Genomic DNA, 26,486 nt, shown 5'->3' with positions numbered 1-26,486 from the left:
AAAAGTACCAGGTGACATACAAAGTGAATAGTGAAGCTGTCACCTTCCTGGGTTTTACAATAGGGTAGCCATATTATTCAAACTGAGACGTTTCTGAGAGTGAAAGGGGGCACATTTATTAATTATGCTTGGTAAGAAGCATAAAATGGATTATGCCCAGACAACCTGGAATATATGAGTATCCTATTTAATAGTAACTTCATCACCAAAGAACCTGGTTAACTTTAAAAATATGCCAATCGACAATGCGTATTCAGACAGAGCTTCAATTCTTCTAAAAGTGATAATAAAAATCAGATTTTACTTCTTGTGACATGTTTCTGATTTTTAATAAAGCATTTAATTATGACCAAATAATTCTTACCTAGCCAATCTCAAAGTGCCTTACTTAAACATTTCCTAAATGATCTGAGGAAGAGGGACAGAAGTATTTGGACATACTTGTTGGGGTATTTACGGAAGATGTCCCTGATGACAACGATCGCCTCTTGGACCACATAATTTACTTTGGTTTGGATGAGATCAAGCAACGTGCTCACACAGCGCTCTGCAGATTGCTACAATGAAGAACATAATGAGAAGTCAGATATCTACCCAATAACACAACCTCAACCAAAAAAATGGGGGCAGGGGGAGAGAACATTCAGGTACACCAACTAAACTAGATTAAAAGATGAGGCACTTAATTTGATCATACTGTATTAGACACAGGGTTATCTGATGGAGATATACAGAAGTTCAAGATACACCCCAAATTTTACTCACTACAAAAGAGTCAGTTCAAGTGAACAAAATCATCTTGGATAGCCAGGATGACAGAAATGAAAGGCCATATAACTGAAAGTTTATGGACTTAAATAAATTGCAATTTTCCATAGCCTATGGTTCAGCTATAAAACAGAATTTAATCTATATATCAGTCTTTTATTAATGAAAGGAATATGGAAGAATACAAGTGACAAAACTAATGTATTGAAACAATAAATCATAGTTTTTAAAAGAAGAAAGGTAGCAGAAGAGAGATCCTAAAATCCAAGGACTGATTTTTCATACATTATATACTATGATGGGTAATTCCATTATACTCCTGATAAGATGCAACAGGAAGTACACAGCATGACCTAAGAGTAATCCTTACTAAAAACAATGAACACGAATATTACCAAACCTCTAGATTTAACTATCTAAAGGGGATGAAGGAATGAGATAAACAACATCGCTAAAATACAACCAGCCAAATCTAGACTCTGAAAAATTCTACAAGCCTATCGATCTAGTTCCTTCAATAAAGTGAAGTCGCTCAGTCGTGTCCGACTCTTTGCAACCCCATGGATTGTCACCTACCAGGCTCTTCCATTCATGGGATTCTCCAGGCAAGAGTACTGGAGTGGGTTGTCATTTCCTTCTCCAAAATGGCACCCAAATAAATAAGTAAAGACTTAAGAGACATAGTAACCAAATGCAATGTGTAGTTCTTTTGAGATTTTGATTTGAACAAGGCAACTGTATTTAGACACAATTACAGAAAATTGAACATGGACTGGATATTCAGTGAGACTAAGAATTAGTGTTAGTTGTTGAGTACAGTAGGACTTTTTAGAGGACTTACTAAATATCTACACTGGACTACTCTAGTAAGACCATATCTGAGATAGGCATTAAAATACAACAGTAACCCACTTCCTTGAAAGAGAAGGGAGAGGAAGTAGATCAAATAGAAACAGCAATGTACTGATATTTATTAAAGACAGATGGTGGGTACAGGAGAGCTCATAAATCAATTTTACTTTAGTGCATGCCTAAAAATTTCTGTAATAAAATCTTTTAAGGATATTATAATTTAAAACATTCAAAGTCATATAATGAAAACAAAACTGCATCTTGAGGTTATGTATATAAGGTCATATATATGATGCTTCTGTATTCTTCTATGTAGTTTTTCCATTTTTGAATTACATCTTAATTCATTTTCAACTAGTAATTCCTGTGCTATTATTACAAGAGCAAAACAGTTGGGAAATTTGAAAGAAAGAAAATTAAAAAAATTAGAAGTGGTGAACATCAAGGAATGGAAGACTAGGAAGTAGGAAATTTTAAATATATAAGTCATGATAAATTATAAAGCACGTAAGGGCTAAATTATCAAGTTAGATAGTACAAATAAACTGCTCAGCATAGGACCTGATAAAAAGTAAACATTTACTAAGCCTTTAGTTTTAACATTATTTATAATAAAAATAAAGGCTATCTCCCATGATGCATCAACATTCAAAAACATTTAAGTCTAGCATAGTAATTTTCAAGCAAATTGTCATCTCACTCATGTTGCTTTTGATAACATTTTAAAAACTATCATTAAAGCAGTATGGCAGGTATTTGCCTGGTGGTCCAGTGGTTGAAGAATCTGCTTTCCAATGCAGAGGATGCAGGTTCAATCCCTGGTAGGGGAACTAAGATCCCACATGCCAAAGGGCAACTAAGTCTGCGTGCCACAACTACTGAGCTTTCATGTCACAACTAAGCTCTGATGTAGCCAAAAAAAAAAGGGCAGTATGGCAGAGGAGCAAAAGTTAAATATCCAGTCGCTGTACATAAAAAGTAAGTCCAGAAACAAAGGCATTCAGACATATACAATTTGGTATATAATTAAAAAAAGGCAACATTGATAGCTGTAAGGAAAATTTTATATAACTTTGGTGAATTTCATATAACTTTGAGGTGAACCATAATTTTCCAGGTGTGCCACAGAAGAGATTATTGAGAGAAAACGGACAGAACTCACTATACATAAGGAAGTGCAAACTTCCATGCATCAAGCTGAGGAAAAAAGTGAAGCAAAAGGCAAGGAAAAGAGGGAAAGAGGGAAAGATATATGCAACTGAAAGCAGACTTCCAGGAATAGAGAGGAGAGATAAGAAGGCCTTAAATGAACAATGCAAACAGAGGAAAACAAAACAATGGTTAAGACTAGTGATCTCTTCAAGAAAACTGGAGACTCAGGAGAACTTAAAATTATGTCCACGTCTCTGGGAGGGTAGAATAAGCATAGGAGAAAGCAATGTTCTACTTTTAACTTCTATTATTTGATGATTTGATGGAGTAAATACATGTTTTTTCTTTGTATAAGACATAAGTTAGTACCTTATCTTGACCTACACAAATGAAAAATGATACACACGCCCTAGAATTTGTACTCCACAACAAAAGAAGCCACTGCAATGAGAAGCCCAAGTACTGTAAATACAGAGTGGCCACTACTTGCTGCAACTAGAGAAAGCCTACACACAGCAACAAAGACCCACTGCAGCCAAAAGTAAAGACAAGGAAGTGAGAAACACCTTAACTTAGCAACTTCAGATCAGTTCAGTTGTTGCTCAGTTGTGTCTGACTCTTTGCAACCCAATGGACTGCAGCATGTCAGGCTTCCCTGTCCATCACCAACTTCCAGAGCTTGCTCAAACTCATGTCCATCGAGCAGGTGATGCCATCCAAAAACCATCTCATCCTCTGTTGTCTCCTTCTCCTCCTGCCTTCCATCTTTCCCTGCATCAGGGTCTTTCCCAAGCAGTCAGTTCTTCGCATCAGGTGGCCAAAGTATTGGAGCTTCGGCTTCAGCATCAATCCTTCTAATGAATATTCAGGACTGATTTCCTTTAGAATGGACTAGTTGGATCTCCTTGCAGTCCAAGGGACTCTCAAGAGTCTTCTCCAACATCACAGTTCAAAAGCATCAATTCTTCAGTGCTCAGCTTTCTTTCTAGTCCAACTCTCACATCCATACATGACGACCTCTTTTGACTAGACAGACCTTTGTTGGCAAAGTAACCTCTCTGCTTTTTAATATGCTGTCTAGGTTGGTCATAGCTTTTCTTCCAAGGAGCAAGCATCTTTTAATTTCATGGCTGCAGTCACCATCTGCAGTGATTTTGGAGCCCAAAAAATAAAGTCTGTCACTGTTTCCATTGCTTCCCCATCTATTTGCCATGAAGTAATGGGACCAGATCCAATGATCTTAGTTTTCTGAATATTGAGTTTTAAGCCAACGTTTTCACTCTCCTCTTTCACTTTCATCAAGAGACTCTAGTTCTTCGCTTTCTGCCATAAGGGTGGTGTCTTAATGACTTAGTGACTTAATCTCTCCCAAACAAAATCAAACAAATAAATAAATCTCTCTCAAACAAAATTATTTGTAAGAAAAGGAGGGCCAGTGTTTATTTCCTCCTTAAAGAAACAAGTGAATACTGTAAAATATATACAGCTATGATTTGTCAATCATACCTCAATAAAACTGGGAGAAGGGTGGGGTATGGAGTAAAATCTATTAAAAAGGCAATTAAACAAAAAAGAATAGACAAAAAGCAGTACTATGAGATTTCTTTTTCAGTGCTGTTTATTGACTCAGCAACTTATGCTTAACCTTTAACCTAAACAACTTAATATGACAAAATTATAGTTTCTTTACCTCAGGCTACTTAAAGCAACAGAGAGACATCTGTACCTACAGTCATTATTGGAAAAAAAAAAAAAAACCACTCCAACTCTTAACAATACCCAAAGTCTACAATAGGCCCTGTTCTCTTAGCTAAGCACCAAACCAAAATTCTTTTTTTCTCATCTGTCATATCCTTGAAAGCAGCTACACATTAAAAGACGGTCAGGTGCCCTGAGAGGAAGCAGCAGCTCAGTTTATAAGCTAGAGAGAAAGTCTATCATAACTGTGTCACTGGTTCTTGCCCTTGTCCCAAAGATATGCCAGTTAAAAACAAGCAGCCATGACCTCTCCTGCCCCAGTAACTGTGTCTGGACTAGACAACTCTTTCCAACTAATAACTTCCATGATTGAAACAGTTCCAGGAAAAGTTCTCAAGCAAATCCAAGTAACTTGAGATAAGGGAACACTAGCAAAAAGGCAGGATTCTTGAAGGCTGATCTTAAGCTTCCAGAGGAAGTTCATTCCTCACATACTCTCATATTCCCACCAGGGCATCTTGAGTCAAAGGAAGAAGTAAGAGGCACCAGAAGCTCATCTCTTTCAGAAAATGATGGATAACTTGCCCGTTATCTACAGTAAACAGTACTAACAGCCTCTAAGAATCTAGAGGCTTTAAGAACACTTTCCAGTAATTCCAGGGATAAAAAAAAATCTCTTTTAACTTTGGAATGAGACTTTTTAGAGAGCACTGTCAGAGAGGTTAATAAGGCAATGACATTCTGGAAGTGAAAAGCACAAAATGACTCTCCTGCCATCAGAAAAGTTCTGAAAATTGTCTACATTAGTACCATAAGTAGATGGCTACTGCTCAGTGAGAAAAGAAAAAGACGAAAGTTAAGTATGTGAAGTGTGGTGGTAAAAAAATAAAAAAACGATGGCACACACCAAGATCCAATAAACAGACTTTTCCATTTCTCAAATGGAGCAACAGAAGTATGCATATTAAATATCCGAAGCCTCTGAACTGGCAGAAACCAGGAGTAGAAACCAGGATGAATTAACTTCTTGTTATAACAACTAGTCTACTAAATGACTTATCAGTGGTAACTATATGAAATAGCACTGACAAAAATAAAAATAAAGAAGGCAAATTAGGAACTTGGCTTTCAGAGACACTTTTCTCTGACAAAGCATCTGTTTCCTTCTGATCCTATGAAGCACTGGTCGTACTGTACAAATTATTTTTAGAACTATCCTTGTGAAATCATATGGTCCAATCTGACTCAAAGCATTGCACACAGTCAAGTAGTAAGAACAAATATGGAACTCTGAATCTATAATATCACTGTGAACAGAAGCCATCATTAATTTCAACAAATTTCTGAGTGAGGAAAAATAAATGGAGGACTGATGAAGCAGAGTAATGTAAGTTGCAATCCTTAATATCTACTGGAAATTTTCAATCAAGCTAGAAACAATCTGCCCTCTAAGACCACAGAGACACTCTTCCAGAGGACTTAAAAAGTAAAAATCAACTCCCTGTCCTAAAGCAGAAACTTGCTAGTCAACAGCCCTACCTACATGCACAGAAATCCTGACAACTTTCCTGTTATCTCATTCTTAATAAAGTGGGCAGCCATTTACTATATACATGGTATGTGTGTGCTAAGTCACTTCAGTTATGTCTGACTCTGTGTGACTCTATGGATGGTAGCCCACCAGGCTCCTCTGTCCATGGGATTCTCAAGGCAAGAATACTGGAGTTGGTCGCCATGCCCTCCTCCAGGGGATTTTCCCAACTCAGGGATCGAACCTGCATCTCTTACATTTCCTGCATTGGTAGGCCGGTTCTTTACTACTAGCACACCTTATACATCTTACTTAAAAAACCTTATATAGACATGCAACCATCACTGTAAAATATTCGAGATAATTAAATTGAAACTGTAGAAACAAAGCCAAAACTATAATTCACATCCCCAAAGATTTAAGAAACTATTGCAACCAAAAAAAAAGAATGCTATGAAAAACTACTGACAACAAGAAAGAGCAATGAAGGGAGGCTTATAGAAAAATGGTTGTGCAGAAAATAAGAAAGCAGCCAGTCAGACTGGAACAAGTACTTGAAAGACAGAGGACTGGAAGACAGAAGGGTCTAGAACAAAGGAAAAGTTTTATAAATTTGATATTATGCTTGAAAAACTGGAAGAAGATAGGAGTGCAATGAAGACATTATGAAATTAAAAAAAAACAAAAAAACAAAGGCCATTATAGACTTCAGAAAAAAAAACAAGTCTCTGTAAGAAAGAAAATACAATCATTTGTATTGTGTAGTTTCTACTTATTTATAGGCATAATATGCATAGTAAGTTTTGCAAGACTCTAGTTGATAGAACAAGAAATAAAGGTATCTCAACTTACAAAGATAATACAGGAACAAAAACCTCATGATGTAACCACACGGGAGAACAGGAGGGGAGAAACAGGAGTGATAGAGTATATGAACTAATTAATCTCATAGCAGAAAGTTAATAGACAATGTCTACAAATGGCAAATCAATAAATAAAAGCATAAGAATAATAGAGATATGGAAGAAATTAAAATAACTATAACTAGGGGCAGAGTTAAAAACGATTCCCTCAGGGAAGAAAGAGATCAGGGACAGCTGGTTTTTGTTAAAAATTCTTTAATATTTTAACAATGTGCTTTACTATTCTGATAAACTTATAAATGTATTTTAAGGAAAGAGTAAAGAGAATACCCAGAATCCTACACTACAATCACAACTACCAAGGAACACTCACCTCCACCTTGATGGCACACCGCCCAATGGCTCGCACAGCTTTGCGCACAAAGTCAACATCCACCTCTGTGGCATACTCTTTCAGTTCAGCCAGAACCTGTTAAAAACCCATGAAGTGAACAACCATTAAGGATTCTCCAACAACAATTTTCAGGTCTAGGTTTTTCTGAAGATCAGCTCTTAAGATCTAAGTTACTAGATCTTAACTTGAATCTACTTTAAGTCTGACCTGAGCAATGTTGGCTTGGGATGCCAAACGAATCATGATGTCCAATTTCTCTAGTTTCACATAGATGGGATCATTGTACTTCACAAAGAAAACTTTTATTTCCTGCTTCAAGATTTCAGGCCTGTGATGTACAGAAATACAAGGTAAGGAAGGTGAGGTATATATTGATATATCTTTCTGAGTCTGCATTAATACCCAACTTGTGCTTCTATCCTCTCCATCCACACAACCCACTCAGGAAAAAAAAAAAAAAAACTCAGAATCTTCCTCTACACCCCTCTAACCACATCCATTTAGCAGACTATTTTTATGCTTTTTAAGGGGCAAAGTATATACTGCCAAGAAGAATCAGTGGAAAAACAACAACCTGATCTAAACTATGGCCTGAACCATATTAAGCAAACACTAGCTAGTATACTAAGAGGTCCTTCAGAAAAGAAACTAAATTGTAAAACAACACTAGGCATTCACTGTAGGAACACCCTAAAATCAACTGTCAGCCTCCTGACCCTGGGCAAGTTGCTCTACCATACAATATTTTTATTTCTATACATTAAACAAAGCTAACACAGTCCTTTTAAATACTGCTATCATTAAGCTTTTCCCAACCTTTTCTGGACAATTAGGTTGATGTTCCTCAGGGCGACGTATTGCACCTCTGGCTCCCCAGACAGCAAAGTGACAAGTGGAGGGGCCAACTTCTTCAGCAGCATATTGTAGTAGTCAGAGTCCTTGGGTAGCAACTCTAGAAATTTCATTAGGACTTTTACTGCTGAAAGCACCACTGCTGAGTTGGCATGAGATAACCGGGGAGTTACCCGCTCACAGATGCTGAGGGCAGAAAAGGAAAATTAGTATCTTAAATTACAATTTCTGTGCTCAATCCAATCTATAAGGTAATGCTGTCAGAGGTCCCATGGCCCAAGTATCAAGAAATTAGAGAATCAGTTAGAAAAGTCAAAACTCCATGCGTAGGTAAATTTGGGATTTAACACTGCAGACGCCTCATTCCCAGCAAACTACAGGCAGAGTGGGGATACGAGAAAACTTTAGGAAACCAGCAATAAGGGAAGGAAACTAGCCAATACCCCAAACACTTGAAGCTCACACCATTTACCTTCCTGTTTTATAGTTCTCTCTGTCTCCCCGTATTATGTAAGGGCTCCCTGCCTCACAGCCCATTTCTCCTCAACCTATAGGAAGTCAAATTAAGCATTCTGAGAGTTATTTCATAATGAAAGATATCAACCAAATGTGGCTGAAGTTTCACTGCAAGATGCAGGAGGAGATGGACTGACAGGGAAAACTACCCAACCTGTTGCCTTAAGGATAATAAGGGAATATTGGAGAGGGTTTTTGATTGTTTAACAAGACCACCACTGCAACATTCATCCAACCTCATCCCCTTCTCTTCATTCCAGTCACCTACACGTAAATGTCTCATAAAATATAGGGTATTTAATTATCTGTTGAGAGTTCTCCAGAAATTAACCTAATTTTGATAGCTCTTAGAAAACATGGTTGGCTAGCTGACTCAGTTAAGGATACGAGATTAAGTTAAGCTGTGTTTTTCTCTCTTCTTCCTATATCTACTCAGCAGACTTCCTGTCCTTCTTTAGGTCTTTATACAAATGCCACCTTCTCAAAGAGGCCTTCCCTAACCACCCAGTATTTCTTAGATCTCTTCCTTTATTTTTCTTGTTAGCATTTATCATCATCGACCTATCATATGTTGGATCATACACACATATTATATATATTTCTGCTCTATCCCTCAGAATAGATTTTCCATAAGAGCTATGATTTTAGTCTGCCCAGTGCTGTATTCTCAGAGCCTAGAACAACGCCTGGCACACAGCATGGGCTCAAAAAACATTTGCTGAGTGAGTAAGTGTGAGATGTCAATGACCAAGAGAAAATAAAACTGTATGTAAAGTTCTTTCCAGGAGACATCTGTACTTTCAGTGATGGAAAGAAACTATCGGGGTGAGTTTTGGTTACATCCAGAGGCAACGATCTCCTAGACAAGTGAAGAACATTTATGTTATAGCAGCTCGAGCCTCAGCCAGGCAAGGAAGGTTACTACCTACCATAGCTAAAATGAGCCAACAATTCTTCAGAATTACTTTGCCTAGTACACTGCCTATAGGCAGTTATTGAGCAATAAAAACTGATATAACTCCAATTCTGTACACTAAAATGTATGTATGTGTACATGAAATTTAGCAGTCAGTATCTGATAGCCAAAAAAAACTTGCAACACTGAAGTGGTAGAGAGCTAAGCAGAACAATTCAGGTGTGCTTCCAAAATCTTCTCCAAATATGTAATTCCCATACCAAATGGAAGACATCATTCATACTGCAGGCTCCAATCCACTTTCTCTAATACTAAATTACAGGTAAAAGGCAACTCACTAACTAGTATCAAGCCACATACTAGGTATCTTAAAGAATGAGAATGGTCACTACAGTGAGAGACACTCACAAACGTTTGCCAAATGGCTAAGAACTGCTGTATGGGAGATGTGAGATGGTGATAAGGGTGATTTTTGCAGACAGTTTTAAGTGTACTGCTCAGAAAAAAATGACAAATACACATCTCCTCTTAGCAAGACCTATTTTTGCATGGCTTACTCTACTACCTAAAATGTTCCTAATTACAAAGAGAAAATACCACAGGGATAGCAATATCTATCCCATAAGTCACTGTTTTCCTTATTCCTAACATAACAGACCTTTATTCTAATACAGACGCACTAGAACTTACTGAACCAGGCAAGACTCCTAGATGCTACCCAGAAAAACGGACTGACCTCTGGGCCTCGCGGTCGTCTTTCGGACTGTAGTTAGATAAGCAGTCCAGGATGAAAATCTGGCCCCACTCGGTGCACTCATTCAGGGCTGTCAGTAGCTTATTAATGTTCTGTGGATTCAGGTCGAGTAAGTTGCTGTTGGGGTGAGATTCACTGATTTCAGATAGTGCTGCTACAGCATTAGCCACCACCTGGGAAAAGAAGCAGATATGACCTTGATTTGTCAAGAACAGTACAACTATTTCTCTGAACCACTTCATAGATCTCAACTCATAACTGTTCATGAGCATTTTACCTAGTCAGATAGAAACAGATAAACGGCTTTCAAAACATGTATTATACCACTAATGATGGCTTACATAGCTTCCTTGTGGTCAGGCAACCCAGAATTAAAACAATTCATGTATTAGCAGAGAGTCACTCATGGTTTACTATTAAAACATTAATTTTAATAGTACTCAAACCAGCAATAAAACTAAGACAAATGAACAGCTATAAAAAACAGTCAAGTTTAGGGACTTCCCTGGCAGTCCAATGGTTAGAACTCCACGCTTCCAGTGCAAGGGGCCTAGGTTTAATCCCTGTTGGGGAACTAAGATTCTGCATGCCTCGTGGCCAAAAAAAAAAAAGCAGTGAATTTTAATTTTGAAACATGTACATTAGGCAACAGAAAGAAGAATCTAGACCAAATAATTTTATGGGTGTATGGTGCATGGGGAGGTGACCAGTTCAGTTCAGAATCTTAGTAGTGTCCAACTCTTTGTGATCCCATGAACTGCAATACGCCAGGCCTCCCTGTCTATCACCAACTTCAGGAGCTTCCTCAAACTCATGTCCATTGAGTCGGTGATGCCATTCAACCACCTCATTCTCTGTCATCCCCTTCTCTTCCCGCCTTCAATCTTTCCCAGCATCAGGGTCTTTTCCAAGGAGTCAGTTCTTTGCATCAGGTTGCCAGAGTATTGGAGTTTCAGCTTCAACACCAGTCCTTCCAATGAATATTCAGGACTGATTTCCTTTAGGATTGACTGGCTTGATCTCCTAGCAGTCCAAGGGACTCTCAAGAGTCTTCTCCAACACCACAGTTCAAAAGCATCAATTCTTTGGCACTCAGCTTTTTTTATAGTACAACTCCCCTTAAGTGTCACAATAAGAAAGTGTGACCTTGAAACCCTAGTTCTCTGTAACATGATGTTGGGAAAGCACATAAACTCTGTGAAGTTCCATTTCCTCAACTAAAAACTAAAGATAATTTAATACACCTCAGAGATGAGCTTTAGTTTGAGGATAAAATCGGATGACATATAAGAGCTTTCTACAAAGCTTTAAGCAAAGTTAAGGTGGTAACGGCATGTGGGATCTTAAGTTTCCTGGCCAGGGATTGAACCTACGCCCCTTGCATTGGAAGCGAGGAGTTTAACCAATGGACCACCAGGGAAGTCCCAAGCTATTGATTTTAACATCCACATCACTTGAGTAGTCTGCAGATTATCCCAGCATATGATTTTACCTGAAGATTAAATTCTAGAGAATATGATTTTTTAAATCAAATAATATACTTTTGACAATACTCATTATTATGTAAAAGACAATGATGCCACAGACAGAAATCACCCTCAGCTATAACCTAGTGATCAGGTCGAAGAACTCCAAGATGGAAAACCAATGGTTCACTTGGTAAGTATGGTTATGGATATAATATTTTCGTTATTAAGACAAATCAAGAAGGATTATCTAGTTCACCTATCACATGGCAGCATGCATAAAGTTCTTTTCTGACAATTTTTGTTTACCAACCACACCATTAAACAAAGGCTTTCAAGAAAGTTAAAAAGCACGCAGAGTGAAATAATAATCTCCATCATCTCAGTGCTTTACATGCAAGGAAAAGACATATTTTCCCTGTATAATAAGCCTGATAGATTGGATGACAGGATAAAGGATCAAAATGTCACACTGGAAGACCAAATACCTGTTTTCCTTTCTTGCTGTCAACACATGCCCACTCTTGACCAGTTGGTCCAAAACAAATGTCCTGTCACTGACTTTCTGCCAGTTTCTTTTTCTTGTTAAAAAAAATTTAAACACAAGGTAACAGGAAATGTAAAAGAAAAAGGGAGAATTGGGGGAATTACAAAAAACGGAGAGGAAAGAGAACAGAAGGATACTGAACAGGATGAACAATTCAGAATTCCTCTGCTATCATCATACATAATTGGAAATTAAACCAAGTATAAAATGCAGCTAATGAAGTGTATGGTCTGGTGGTAAAATAGGCAACTTTCAGTTATCACATTAAACTAAGAAAAGAAATAGGGAAAACCAAACCTGATTAAAAGATCCAGAGATCAGATTACAGGATTATGTTTAGAAAAGTCGGCACTGGGAAAAGAGGTCACTGCCAAATGGTCACGGAGCCAATGGCTGACCAGAGGAGATGCACCCCAATAACAAAACTCTACCGTTGTGCCTCTAAAATCCCTTCTATTCTATTAATATCTTTTCATTTTCATCTCCTAATCTTCACATTCAGACTGCTAGGTTTTTAGAAACATACTGAGGTGGATCCATAAAGGGTTGCTTCGAGTTCTCCTGGTCAGTAAGCCATGCTTCTCTTACACTAATGGACACTTAAAATGAGCTAGTCACACTGACTCTCTCAAGAAGGCAAACATTAACTTCAAGACAGTATAGCTGGATTATATAGGACAACTCACTTGTCCTTGCGTCTAGGCTACAAAGGAACACATCCCATAACATCAAAAAAAACCCAAAACTGTTTTTAGTTCATCTTACCTCTCAATTACAGTCAATTCTGTTCTTTGGGAGACTGCACTAAGCATTTTTTCTCCTATCTCACCTCCATCCCTGTAGACCTAACATAATATGTATCTTTTATAGACACTAGACACAAATATATACATACATGGAAAAGCATGCACACACGTTATGTGTATAAATAAAATCACACTCAATACTTTCATGCCCTGGAGAAGGAAATGGCAACCCACTCCAGTACTCTTGCCTGGAGAATCCCAGGGATGGGGGAGCCTGGTGGGCTGCCGTCTATGGGGTCGCACAGAGTCGGACACGACTGACGCGACTTAGCAGCAGCAGCAGCAGCAGCAATACTAAACAAATCTCTCTCTGCCCTAACTACACACTTCCCTTCAATTTGACAGCTCCATGTGGACCCTTGGAGTCCGCTGAATTTTTTTTAACATAAGCAACTTGTGTTTTGACTTATCTTATACTACACCTAATAGAATTGGACAAAGAAATAAAAGACAGCAATACCTAAAATTTACTTACTATGCCTTTACCCTCACGCAACTCTAATGTAGTTGCTATCAAAATCTACCTATTACAGATAAGGAAACAGGTTTTAAAAATGAATTTATAAATAGAGTTAAGAGAAACTCAGTGCCTTGCTTAATCAACACAGCCCAAAAAGGGAAAATGCTTGAATACAAACGCATATCCTGTATGTGATTCTAATGTCTGAGTACTAATCACTCTAACTGTATTTATAGAAGTCCCAAGAGCTGTGAAAGAAAAATCAAAGTTGGGCAGGATGATATAATCAAAACATTATTTCCAGGCAGATTTATACAAGGAGAAAAAGGTATTCTCTTTCCATATTTCAGAGGTAATCACATCCTAGCAGCACTTAACAGGGCAAGATTTACTATCTGGCTATAAAACCTGATTTATAAGCTACCCCGATCGTATACACAAAAATTCTGAGGGCATAAATTTGACCTTTTTCTTTTTTTAAAAAAGAAGCAAGCTGGAGTGATGGATATGAGTAAAATAAAAATGATCCCGTAAAAAAAGAACGCTAGAAGGACATCTAGATACTTATTGGGAGTGGAATATCACAGACAGAGGTTTTTTAGGAGCAATCTCTCACACATTTCCTTGTCCCTTTGAATGATTTCTCTAATTTCATTCACTTTTGTAGTCTCAGAACCCAAGAAAGGCAGCACTTCTCGGTACAGTGACTTCCTCCTGTTAACTAAATTACTATTTGGAAGACTTTCATTCCTAGCAATGACCTTCAAGGTCATACAATCTGAAAAAAACACTTCAATTCTCCTGTTCAATTTATAATCCTTTTGGCTGCTGCCCCTTGAAGACTTGAATTGAAAGCAGTAGAATAGCTAACCAAAACTATTATAATAAAATATACAGATGATTTGCATATTTTTATCCTCCTGAAAATCACCAACAGTTCAAAACCTCACTTTCTTCTTTATGGAACTGCCTGAAAAAACATGTTAAAGCACAGGGCATTTATTCTAAACAGGTTTCAGAATTATCATCTCCAAGGATATGACTATAAGGTACCAGTTAATTTTAGAGCTCATGCTTTAATCCAAAGACACTGTCCAGACTATCAACTAATAATACGCTGATTATATGACATGCTAATGTTCTGTTTTCCCATCTTCTCCAAAATGAGAAAGTTGAATGAATATATCTACCTAGTAGAGTCAACCCATCCCATTACAGCAAGAAAGTCTGAATACATGGTAACAAGAAAGATTAAAAAATTAGACTCAATGAAACTCATTACTTACTTGAGTGGCTTAAGATGTGTTCTGATGAAATGTAAATAAGCACAAAGCCAAAACACTACAAATAAATGTCTACATACATACAAGAGGCACTCCTAAGAATTAAAAGGCAGAGAGTTACTTGGTCCACAGGCCCTAAAATCACACAAAAGAATGCTGCAACATGTACAAAACAAAAAGTCTATTATCACACCATTTATCTTCTCCTCTTTTTGAGAATAAGTAATCCTCTGCCAAATTAGAGCCTTGATATCATCTTAAAAGGGACACTAAGAGATGAACAAGCTGGGCTCTTTTGGTACACAACTGAATTACAATATACAACAGATTCAGTTTTACAGAAGCTGCCAAAAAAAACTGTTCCAGTTACATCTTTGAACAATTCTTTTAAGAATAATTCTGCAATGGTGTGTTAAGTAATATTGTAGGTAGACTTAAGCTTCCATTTGTAGATATGCTGCCCTCAGAACACCCTAAAAAATGATGTCTGGCTTTAAATAATGTATACAAAAAAAATTTTTTTTTAATAAAATTGCCACTGAAATATTAACCTTTCTAAAATCATTAAAAACCAGTACCACGATTGCTATACAGTAAAGAAAAGTTTGTTATATTAAGGGCTTACTCTATATCAGATTCACGGTGAAGTGCTTTGCAAGCCCTCTGTCCTTTATCTTTCACAATGATCCTATGATAGAAACACTGTTTATAATCTCCATTTTGTAGATGAGGCTACTCAGATGCTGTGAAAGACCATCAAGCTAAGACAGGCAGACCAGGATACAAACCCAAGTCCGGGTGATTCCAGAGCCTGAGTTTTAACCTCCATGCTATAATATTGGGAAAGAAAAAAAAAATCATTTCACCATTACAAAGCACTTTTCTGTTTTGAGATACCCTGGTAAACAGTGAGTCAACTCTCATCCAAAGTAAGTGGGGGGCGCTTCTGAAGGTACTAGGCTCTGAGAACTCTAAGGACTCAAAGGAGCCACTTCCAGAGAAGGCAGGAGCTTTGGGACATCTGTGAAATGGCTGTCTCATTTTCATGTCATTTCAAATGTCATCTTTAGCAATACAAAACATTTTCCATCACTGTTCTAAGCACTTTTACATGTTCTAATTCAATTAATTCTCACAAGTCTGTGAAGTAAATTCAATTATCATCCTCCTACAAGGACTGAGTTGTATCTCCCCAGAATTCACATTCGACGATTTGAAGTACCAACCTCCAAAAAACCTCATGTGACTGTGTTTGGAGATAGGGTCTTTAAAGAGGAAATTAAGTTAAAATGAGGTCATTACAGTGGACCTTAATCCAATATAACTAGCGTCCTTATAAGAAGAATAAATTTGGACAGACACCTAAGGAGGGAGGATCATATGAAGAGAAGGCAGACGCCCATCTACCAGCCAAGAAGAGAGGCCTCAGAAGAAGAAACGAAGCCTACTGAACCTTGAACTTGGACTTCTAGCTTTCAGAACTGGGAGAAAGTAAACTTAGGCTGTTTAAGCCAAAAAAATAAAAGTGAGTCAATTCTTTATAAGAGGAAGTGACCGAATGCAATTTGGTATGCTGAACTGAATCCTGGAATAGCAAAAGGACATCTGTTTTGAAACAGGTGAAATAAAGTCTGTACTTCAGTTTATAATAATGTACCAAAGTTAATTTCTTAGTTTTGACAAAGGTACCACAGTTATATAATATTTTAATATTGAGTAAACCTGCGTGAATACAAGCATATGAGAAGTTTCTGTATGGCCTTTGGAACTTTAAGTCTAAAAATCTACCCCCAAAAATGAGATTAAAAAAAAAAAAAAACCCACCATAAGTAAGAAATAATTTCTAAAATAAAAACTGATTATGATTAAAATTTCTAAGGTAAGAATACACATAAAATGATCTTCATAAAGTATATCATAAAGGAAAACAAAAATAATTTCCTTCCTCTGTAAATAAAGACAGAAAAGCACTAGGATCAACCAGTGGGCAGGCGCGCTTCTAACTAGGCAGCTGCCAGTGATTCCACTTACTCAACCAAATACAACATTACTTACTAGGGGCATCTAGACAAAGACTGAACACGTTACCTGCTACATCACTCTCACCCACTGCCTACCACACATACTAGTAGTCTCCCACATGCCTAAAATTTGACCAGCTCTGGAACTCCTTCATGGCCACAGGGCATGAGAGCATTACGCATTTCTAATTTCACTTCTGTATAATATTCTAAGTTTACAACTCTATTTATTAATATATGTCTAGGGATAGAAGAAATAATGTTATTAAAGTACTAAATTAAATGAGGTTATTAATAAACAATTTTACACAGCCCACAAGGACAACAAATATATTCCGACAAAAATCCTCAAATTTACACAGTGATCTAGAGAGACTTGAGTTTTTCATTATTTACCATCTCCTACTGACAGCAAACCACCACACACTAAAGGCCTAAATAAAAATTACAATAACTGGAAAGCACATCATGTTAGGTCTATTCCTCAAGAATAGCTGCTGTTCATAAGAAGGAATGAACCTGAGTCAGTTCTAGGGAGGTGGATCAACCTAGACCCTTATACAGAGGGAAGTAAATCAGAAAGAGAAAAAACAAATATCGTATATTAATGCATATATATGAAATCTAGAAAAATGGTACTGATGAACTCCTTTGCAGGGTGGGAATAGAGGCTCAGACATAGAGATCAGACTCATGGACACAGCAGGGGAAAAAGAGGGTGGGACGAACTGAGAGACTAGCACTGAAATATATACATTACCATATGTAAAACAGATAGCTAACAGGAAGTTACTGTGTAGCACAAGTGCTCAGCTTGGTGCTCTGTGACAACCTAAGAGGGGTGGGAGGTAGGAAGAAGGTTCAAGAGGGAGGGGACATGTGTATACCTATGGATGATTGATGTTGATGTTTGGCAGAAACCAACACAACATTGTAAAGCAATTATCCTCCAATTAAAAATAAATAAATTTTTAAAAATTTCCCCCAAAGAATAGCTGTTTATTAAGCATTTACTCTGTTAGGAATTATTTAAATTTTAAAATAAATTATTCCTTCATGTTCAAAGTAATCCAGTAAAACAGGCATTATTACCTGCTTTTATTTTTATTTTTCCAGATGAGGACACTGAAGCTCATTTTAAATAACAGGCTCAAGGCCATGCTTCTAGTAAGCAGCCAAGCCAGGACACCAAACAGAAACCACTCTGGGTCCTAAATGCTATGTGCTATTTCCATAACCCAAATTTTCATAACCTTAGCACTACTGACGTTTTGGGATGGATAATTCTTGGCTGCAGAAGACTCCATGTTGCACTGCAGGATGTTCAACGTATCCTTGAACCCTACTTACCAGATGTCAGTAGCAATCTTCCCATCGGCTGGGACAACCAAAAGTGTTTCCCGACATGGCCGCACACCCCCAGGGGAGAATACTGCTACCAGTTGAGAACCACTGTCATAATCTCACGTGGATTCTAACTGCTGGCTAGCACATGGTTAACATACTTTTTCTAAGAAGAAAAGTGCTACTTTTCGTAAGAGAGCTTTCCAGAATAAGTTCAAATTAAAAGAAGCTGAGAAAAAAAAAGGAGCTGGCAGTTTAACTAGAACCTTTGCTAAAGGCCACACTGGGCCAAGTTCTGACAGCATGCTACTTGTGCAGAAAAACCCTCAACAAATGAAAAATGTGATTCTGTGGGTGGTGGTGGTGTTTTAACTAATCCAATAGTTTGTACTTTGGCTGAGAGAACAGAGCAATGGAAGAGGGACATTCCCAGGGCAGTTCTCAGAGTGATGACAGAACCGAGAAGGCTTCCAAGACAAGATCAAAGGGGTTAAGGCACGGAGCCAAAGGATTCAGGAGACCCGAATTCACAAACAAAAAGCAAAGCACATGTGGTGGGGCTGTCAAGGGAGTCTCGGGGAGCAGATTCCAGCGTAAACATTAACAGAAATTGGAATATCTCAAACTGCCTCTCAGAGAGAAAAGAAAAACTGTAGTAAGGAGGGAAAATCCTAATGTGTGGACAAAAGCTAGAGAAAAGTCACTATTACCCAAAAGTGTATGTTTCTTGCAAATATCAATTTATAGAGACTGGAACTTTCAAAATTCTGATATGTGTGAATAAATCATGGGAGTTATCTTCCTCTCGCTGCAAAGTGCTTCCTCATTCTAAATACATATTTACTTTCAACAAAATGGACTAATAAAATTGGCCTCTAAAGGTAAGTTTAGCTCTAATTCCTCAAAAAAGGTTTTACCATATGAATCTGTACAGATATCAAAGGGATCAGTACCTTTTAAATTAATACTGTAGTGGAAATTCCCTGGAGGTCTAGTGGTTTAGACTCCAGGCTCTCTCTGCCAAGGGCCAGTGTTCAATCCCTGGTTAGGGAACTAAGTACACGGTGACGGTATAGTGATACACATAGCTACCTTCCTAGTCAGGGAACTAAGATCCACAAGCATGGCTCCATCCACCAAAAAAGTAATTAGATTTTAACTGACATTTTACCCTCTGATTTTAAAGTCATTTCTCCAGATGTTCTGGTGCTTTCACATCTAGGATGCCCTTCTAAAGTGAGCTATAAGGAAACTACTCAGGTAGAACCTGGAAGCATCAATTCCTTCTGCAAGTGGTTCTGATAGTTGCTGGTGCAGTGCTGCCACCACATGGGGCAACTTCTGAAAAAGTGGAACAAAATTCTCCCTCAAGAGCAGTAAAACTGGACTCATACCTATCATGGGAATAAGAGGGTTCAGAGGATTTCCTTATTAAAACAGTCGTCAGATAATTAAGGCCTTTATTTGTTCAAAATTTTAACCATTTTCAGAAAACCAAACAGTCTTAAGTATGTATGTGCATATATGTATTTAAATTGTATCATGTATATACAAACCCATGAAGGCAGTAACCACTAATGGGTACTGGGACTCAGAACCAGGTTAGAATTCTGGCCACAGTACCACTAGCTGAATGACGCTGGGATTGTTCTTTAGCTTCTCCAAGTATACACTACTGGATCTCTATCATAGAATAACCTCTAATTCAGAATAACTTCTAGTTCAGAAGACAGGAAAACTACTAAAAAAAACAAAAACAAAACCTTAAGTAAAAGCACCTATCACTATGCCTGACTTAGAATGCACTTTGCTTTTGTTTATCTTTTTAAAATTACTCATTTATTGGCTGCGCTGGGTCTTCTGTTGCTGCGCACGAGGGCTTTCTCCAGCTGCTGCGAGTGCAGTGGGGGCTACTCTCTAGTTGTGGTGTGCGTAGTTGTGGTGGCTTCTCTTATTGCAGAGCACAGGCTCTAGGCATGAGGGCTCAGTTGTGGCGCAAGGGCATAGTTGCTCCACGGCAAATGGGATTTTCTCAGACCAGATATCGAACCCCTGCATTGCTAGGCACATTCCCAACCGCTGGACCATCCGAGAAGCCCCGCTTTTTCTTAATGGTATAAGGAAGGTCATCATTAGCCTTAGGACCTTCTCAGATGTTTGAGTTACTATACCTTCCATTCCACCACTAGACACTGGAATTTACTTTGCATTCTTACATTCATTCATTTCTTATCAGCAGCATTTGACCCAACTGATAAAAAGGAGAACCAGCAAAAACAGCCATAATACTTCTGGCAAAAAAAACAGGACATACAGTTGAGATGAAAAGTATGGGTTCAAGAACAAAAGTAGGCATGTGGATATACACGTGTTTATCTTAGTCCAAGCTTTTCAGTTCTTCACTAAAATAACAAGAATGAAGAGCTCAAACAAATGATTTAAATGTTTGTAAAATAAGGCCAAGGAGATCCAACCAGTCCATCCTAAAGGAAATCAGTCCTGAATATTCATTGAAAGGACTTATGCTGAAGCTGAAACTCCAATATTTTGGCCACCTGATGCAAAGAACTGACTCACTGGAAAAGACTCTGATGCTGGGAAAGATTGAAGGCAGGAGGAGAAGGGGATGACAGAGGATGAGATGGTTGGATGGAAGCACCAAATCAATGGACATGAGTTTGAGTGAACTCCAGGAGTTGGTGATAGACAGGGAGGCCTGGTGTGCTGCCAGTCCATGGGGTCGCAAAGAGTTGGACACAACTGAGCGACTGAACTGAACTGAACTAAGGCCAGGAGAGAGGTATTCTACTCAAGCTTGCGCAGGTAGAGTGGCACCTGGGAATGAATGCCTCCTTAAATTCTGCCTCCTAGGCACCTTCTTAACAAGATGTCAAACAAAGGAAATGAGAAAATTTTCCTACTTAGAGGGCAGCAGGGTCCAACAATTTAATAATCCCTAATGCTAACACCTGTTCTAGGAAAATCTTCAAGAAAGATACAATAAAACATAAGGCATTCCTGAAACAGTTTCTCACAATTCTACTAAGTAACCTTAAATTTTCTCTGAAAGTTTTCTCAAAGATACTTGTGAAAATCTCCTCAAATCTTCTTCATTTGTTGTATAAAAGCAGGTTAAGATTATTAAAGGTTATTATTAATTATAATGACACATTAAATTCAAACAGAGACCCATTCATGTGTGACATCTTTAAGTTACCCATATATAAGTAGGGGGTAGGAGAAGGAAACAGGTACAACAAACTAGCATGTATTAATAATTATTGAACCTGGTGATAGTAACTGAGTTCATTTTATTTATTCATTCAGTAACTCTAATTTTGAAGATGTTTGAAAACTCCTATAATGAAAAGTATAAATAAATAAATGGCATACATATACTATTTGTATATTAGGACTTGGTTTTCAGCTCAGTAGGGTATGAGACAGACAATCTTTGGGTCCCATGGAAGTCATGCTTCACATAGCTAACCTATGGCTCAATGTCCCAAAGATTTATTTTAAACATGCTTTTTAAAGACACCCATTTTAAATAATGCTTTCTCATAAAAAAGTGGAAACACATTACCATTGGATTTGAATCTGCTATGAGATCCCGCAGAGAATCCAGAAATCCCTGATCTTCCACCATCTGGGCATTGATGTCATGGAGTTTTGCCACACAGACCGCTGCTGTCTTCCGGACGTAGGGATCTTCATCCTTTAAGCACTTGCGGAGAGGCTCACAGAGATATTCTGTAATCTTGTCCACCCGGATGCACCCCATGGTTCTGACTGCCAAGGCTCGAATCAGAGGATTGGGATCTTCACAGTCCTACAGACAACAATCATCGACAACTACTGGTGTACCTGGTGTCTAAAATCTAACAGTCTGATTTCTATAAGCCACAAAAGAATATTTAATTAATGTAGGTTTCCAGTTATATTCTACATCAGAACCCACATTTTCCAAGTACAAAATTTAGTTGCTTATTCAAAGAGATCAGGCTAGGGATTCATTTAACTGTTTTATATATACAATGAAGACATGCCCTGTAGGATTCATTCCAGAGCTGGGCAGAAATTTAGATAGCTGGTGTTACTATCCTCATGGCCGTTAGTGGACCTGCTCTAAAAAGAGAAAAGGGCTTTGGGCTTGTATTCTGGTACAGGAAAAAAATCAGAAACTGGAAAGATGAGTCCCACTCCACAAATATCAAGGAGAAAAGAGGGCTAGATATATCTGGGGCCTACAGTCAAGAAAACAAAGGAGATTCCAAAAGCTGGTCTGGGCCCCCCAGAAGTTCCTTAAGTGAAGCAGCAGAGGGATCTGCTAAAATCCTGATTAACATACATTCTCCTTTCCTAGCAAGTGCCTCCAAATACAGTACAAACATTAATAGAACACTTATCGTGAAGGAATACCCCTTAAATTGCCCTGTATTAAAATTTTTCTTTAAACCTTATAAACCTATGTACCAGCTAACTTTCAAAAAATGTAAACTAAATTCTTTCCAGTGATATCATCCATCTATGAATCATCAGACAGAATGAAGTGTTATTTTGATTCTGTACATTTTTTAGCTAAACATAGAAAAAAAAAATTCCATGAGAAGAAAGCATAACGTTTATTTTTTTCAAAACAATTTAATAGCAGCTAATTTTAGAAATGCTGTCTGATTTTTGCTTCTAACGTACACTGAATTCCAGACAGAGGAAAAAAACAAGTAAACAACCAAAAAAATCCCCAATCTCTAATAGAAACCACCTTATTATTATGTTCATCATATCTAATCATGAGAATTTTAACAGGATATACAATAGTATTAAGGACTTTCTTTAATGGTCAGTTGATTAAATGATTTTTCATCCTAGAATGTTTGGAATTTGCTTTAAAATTATCCAGTAGGAGAGGAGGTGGTGGTCAGGAAAGCATGTCTGGAGAGTATAAGTTAAACGAGACTGGTCACAGGTTGGTAACTAGTGAAACCACAAGGTGGATAGTGAGGAACTTACTCCACTACTTCCTCTACTTGAGTACGCTTGAAAATTTCCATGACAAAAAATAGTCAACTGTTATAATACTTATTAAATCAAAATTAAAAGGCAGCTTCTATAGTTTCCACTGCTTCTGAAACATAAGCATACTTTCTACAAAGATAAATAGATAAGGCTCCAGGTTACTGACTCAATAGTGACATGCCCAACCATGGCAGGTTAAGAGTGACATTTCACCCGGCTTTCTTCTCCCATCTGGCAAGGATGTACCAAGCCCAGCTGACAGAAGGCTCACCATATGGTCTAAACTGGATGACAAATGCCAGCATACAGAATGCTTAAATCATGAACATTCCTACTTGTTGCCAATACTTCTCTAGAAGCCCTCTTTTGGAACAGAGGTTGCTTATTTGCAATGCAGACACTAACCATATCAAAAGACACTTCTTAAAAGGCTTTCTGAGATAGAAGAAACTGTTCTTGAGTCCCTGAGAAAAAGTTACCTTCACAAAGCTGTTGACAGCCATGATGGCCATGTCTGGCTGACTCTTGGCGTAGTTCATCAAGTAGAGATACACAAGCTTCTTCAGTTCCAGATTGTCCGTCTGCATACAGTTCACTACATCTGGAAAGAGAGAGCTGAGAAGAGAGAAAGGGAAAGTGAAGTGATGTTGGTGCCAAGATGTTGGATAGAACACAAAGAAAAAGCCTTAATTTAAAAAGTAATCTCATGAGAGGACGAATCCAGTGATAATAATCACAGAAATGAATTACTAAAGAAACTACAGTAACGGTCTCAAGAAGATACTGAAAACTAGATTTTTCACAAACCTTTTACTTTGAAAATTTTCAAAGTGGAGACAGTTTAATGAACCTGATGCATCCATCACCCAGCTGTAAATATTGATTCATACCTGATCTTGTTTCATATACAACCTCAACCCACTTTCCCTCCCCCAGTCCCCTAAACCATTTCTAAACAAATCTTAGACATACATCTTAGTGTATCTCTTTATAAATTTTTAAAAAAATCACTATGTCACCAAAAAAAGTTAACAGTATTCTTCATACCAATTCTTTGCAGTTTCAAAGCACTACAGTTGTTATGCTTTTCAATGTGCATATTCTTCCATCTCTAACCAGTGGGAACTTATGTGGTTGGTGTCCTTATTAAAACAGTTCTCAGATAAAGCCTTTGTTCAAAATTTTAACCATTTTCAGAAAACAAAACAGTCCTGAACATGTGTGTGTATGCGTCTTTAGTCTCTCAGTCATGTCCAACTTTTTGCGGCCCTATGACTATAGCCCACCAGGCTCCTCCGTCCATGGGGTTCTGCAGGCAAGAATACTGGAATGGGTAGCCATTTCCTTCTCCAGGGGATCTTCCCAATCCAGGGATTGAACCTGAATCCTTTGCATCTCCTGCATCGACAGGTGGATTCTTTACCAGATGAGCCACCAGGGAAGCCCATGTGTATGCATATACATATTTAAACTCTATTATATACATACACCCATGAAGGCAGTGACCAGCAATGGGTACTGGGACCCAAAACTTGGTTAGAATCCTAGTTACATTACCACTAGCTGTATGAGTTTGGGATTCTTCTTTAGCCCTCTGAGCATACCTTTCTTGATCTCTAACATGGAATAACTTATAATTCAAAATAACCTCTAGTTCAGAAGATATGAGAACTATTAAAAAAAAACAAAAACACTTAACTAAAAACATCTATCACCATGCCTGACACAATGCACTTTGATTCTCCCTTTTCTTAATGACATTAGAAGGTCATCATTAGCCTTTAGAACCTTCTCAGATGTTTGTGTTAAAACAACAACATTCCACCACTAGATGCTGGAATTTACTTGAAATTCTTGTACTCATCCATTTCTTATCAGCAGCATTTGACTCAACTGATAAAAAGAAAATCAATGTGCTTCATATTAACACAAATATTTTATAAAGTAAAAATCTATTTTACTTTTTTTTAAAAATTAAGATGACATTGTTTTAATTTCTGCAAATCTCTTTAACGTCTGCTGCTGCTGCTAAGTCGCTTCAGTCGTGTCCGACTCTGTGCGACACCACAGATGGCAGCCCATCAGGCTCTGCCGTCCCTGGGATTCTCCAGGCAAGATCTTTAATGTCTAGTTTAAGCAAAAACTGAGTCCCAATCTCAGGGTCATGGGTTCAAGCCCCATGTTGGGCGTGGCTTTGGGCTTCCCTGGTGACTCAGACAGTAAAGAATCTGCCTGTAATACAGGAGATCCCTGGGTGAGGAAGATCCCCTAGAGAAGGCAATGGCAACCCACTCCAGTATTCTTGCCTAGGAAATCCTATGGACAGAGAGCTACAGTCCATGGGGTTGCAGAGAGTCAAACACAACTGAGTGACTAACACTTTCACTCAAGCAAAATCAGCTGGATTCTCACATCTGCTCCTGCATTCAACCCGTCGTAGAACGTTGTCTTAACTGAAGTATTAAGAAGAAAACACATCTTCATACACATATATAAATTGCAAAATGGAGTATTTTAATAGCTTTTTCACATAACTGGGTGTTCTTCTTCGACACATTAAAGCCAGACAAATGATACGTTTTTCTTTTGTCTTTTTTAGTCCACAAATCATAGTTTCTTAAAAGTTCGGTGCAATATGGAATCTGAAACCATATTGATAAACTTTCAGTACTTGATTGAATTAAAATCCATTCATTAAGCATTTATTTTGAATGGATCTTTTACCCATGCATACTTTTATGATATATGCACTGGTTATTTGGAAAACATTGGTTCAATGAGTTATGCAGGTCATCTCTAGCTTGTCATATTTTATTATACAGCACCAAATAATCACATTCATTAATTTCACCACCAATCTCATCAGAAAAATCTCTAAGTATTGGAAACTATCAAGCTCATGATGGGAGACACAAGTTTTCCAACACTCTAATTTTTAAAGTCGAAATGTATCTACTGTCAAATTTTTTCCCTTGAAGTGACAGGTTCACATTGTTCATTTTTTATAAAATGTCTCCCAAATATTAAGTCTGATATAATTTTGTCTGTCAATCATTCTTTCACATAGAATGGTATTCCCAAGTCAAACAATTGTGCAAGGGCTTTTTTTCAAATCAACCGTCACACTCTGCTATGCAGAAGTACTTTACGCAAATTCCTGTTTCATCACATGGAATATTAAAAAGACCTGAACTCAGATTCAAGGTTTACTGAAGTAAATTTGTAGTGCTTCATGAAGGACAGT

The 26,486-nt window shown here is 37.8% G+C and overlaps 1 protein-coding gene across 20 annotated transcripts in view; it reads right to left on the bottom strand.

The window, feature by feature from the left end:
* The window catches only part of AP2B1 (adaptor related protein complex 2 subunit beta 1), a 116,157-nt gene that overhangs the window by 69,281 nt on the left and 20,390 nt on the right, over positions 1 to 26,486 (bottom strand). For all 20 annotated transcript variants that reach the window (XR_014080632.1, XR_014080631.1, XM_081584450.1 and 17 more), the window contains 7 exons: positions 23,722 to 23,857; positions 21,810 to 22,055; positions 10,279 to 10,469; positions 8,075 to 8,296; positions 7,466 to 7,586; positions 7,238 to 7,333; positions 442 to 557 (listed from right to left, as the gene is read on the bottom strand). Coding sequence is in view for 18 of the 20 variants with exons in the window: in XM_081584450.1 (XP_081440576.1) it covers positions 442 to 557; positions 7,238 to 7,333; positions 7,466 to 7,586; positions 8,075 to 8,296; positions 10,279 to 10,469; positions 21,810 to 22,055; positions 23,722 to 23,857 (1,128 nt within the window). In the remaining 2 variants the exon portion in view is untranslated. The remainder of the gene's footprint in view (positions 1 to 441; positions 558 to 7,237; positions 7,334 to 7,465; positions 7,587 to 8,074; positions 8,297 to 10,278; positions 10,470 to 21,809; positions 22,056 to 23,721; positions 23,858 to 26,486) is intronic.

This window comes from Giraffa tippelskirchi, chromosome 3, assembly GCF_054371585.1.
Source record: "Giraffa tippelskirchi isolate mGirTip1 chromosome 3, T2T-mGirTip1v1.2.pri, whole genome shotgun sequence".
NCBI lineage: Eukaryota > Metazoa > Chordata > Mammalia > Artiodactyla > Giraffidae > Giraffa > Giraffa tippelskirchi.
Note: the sequence above shows the minus strand (reverse complement) of the source record. Positions and strands in the feature narration are given on the sequence as shown.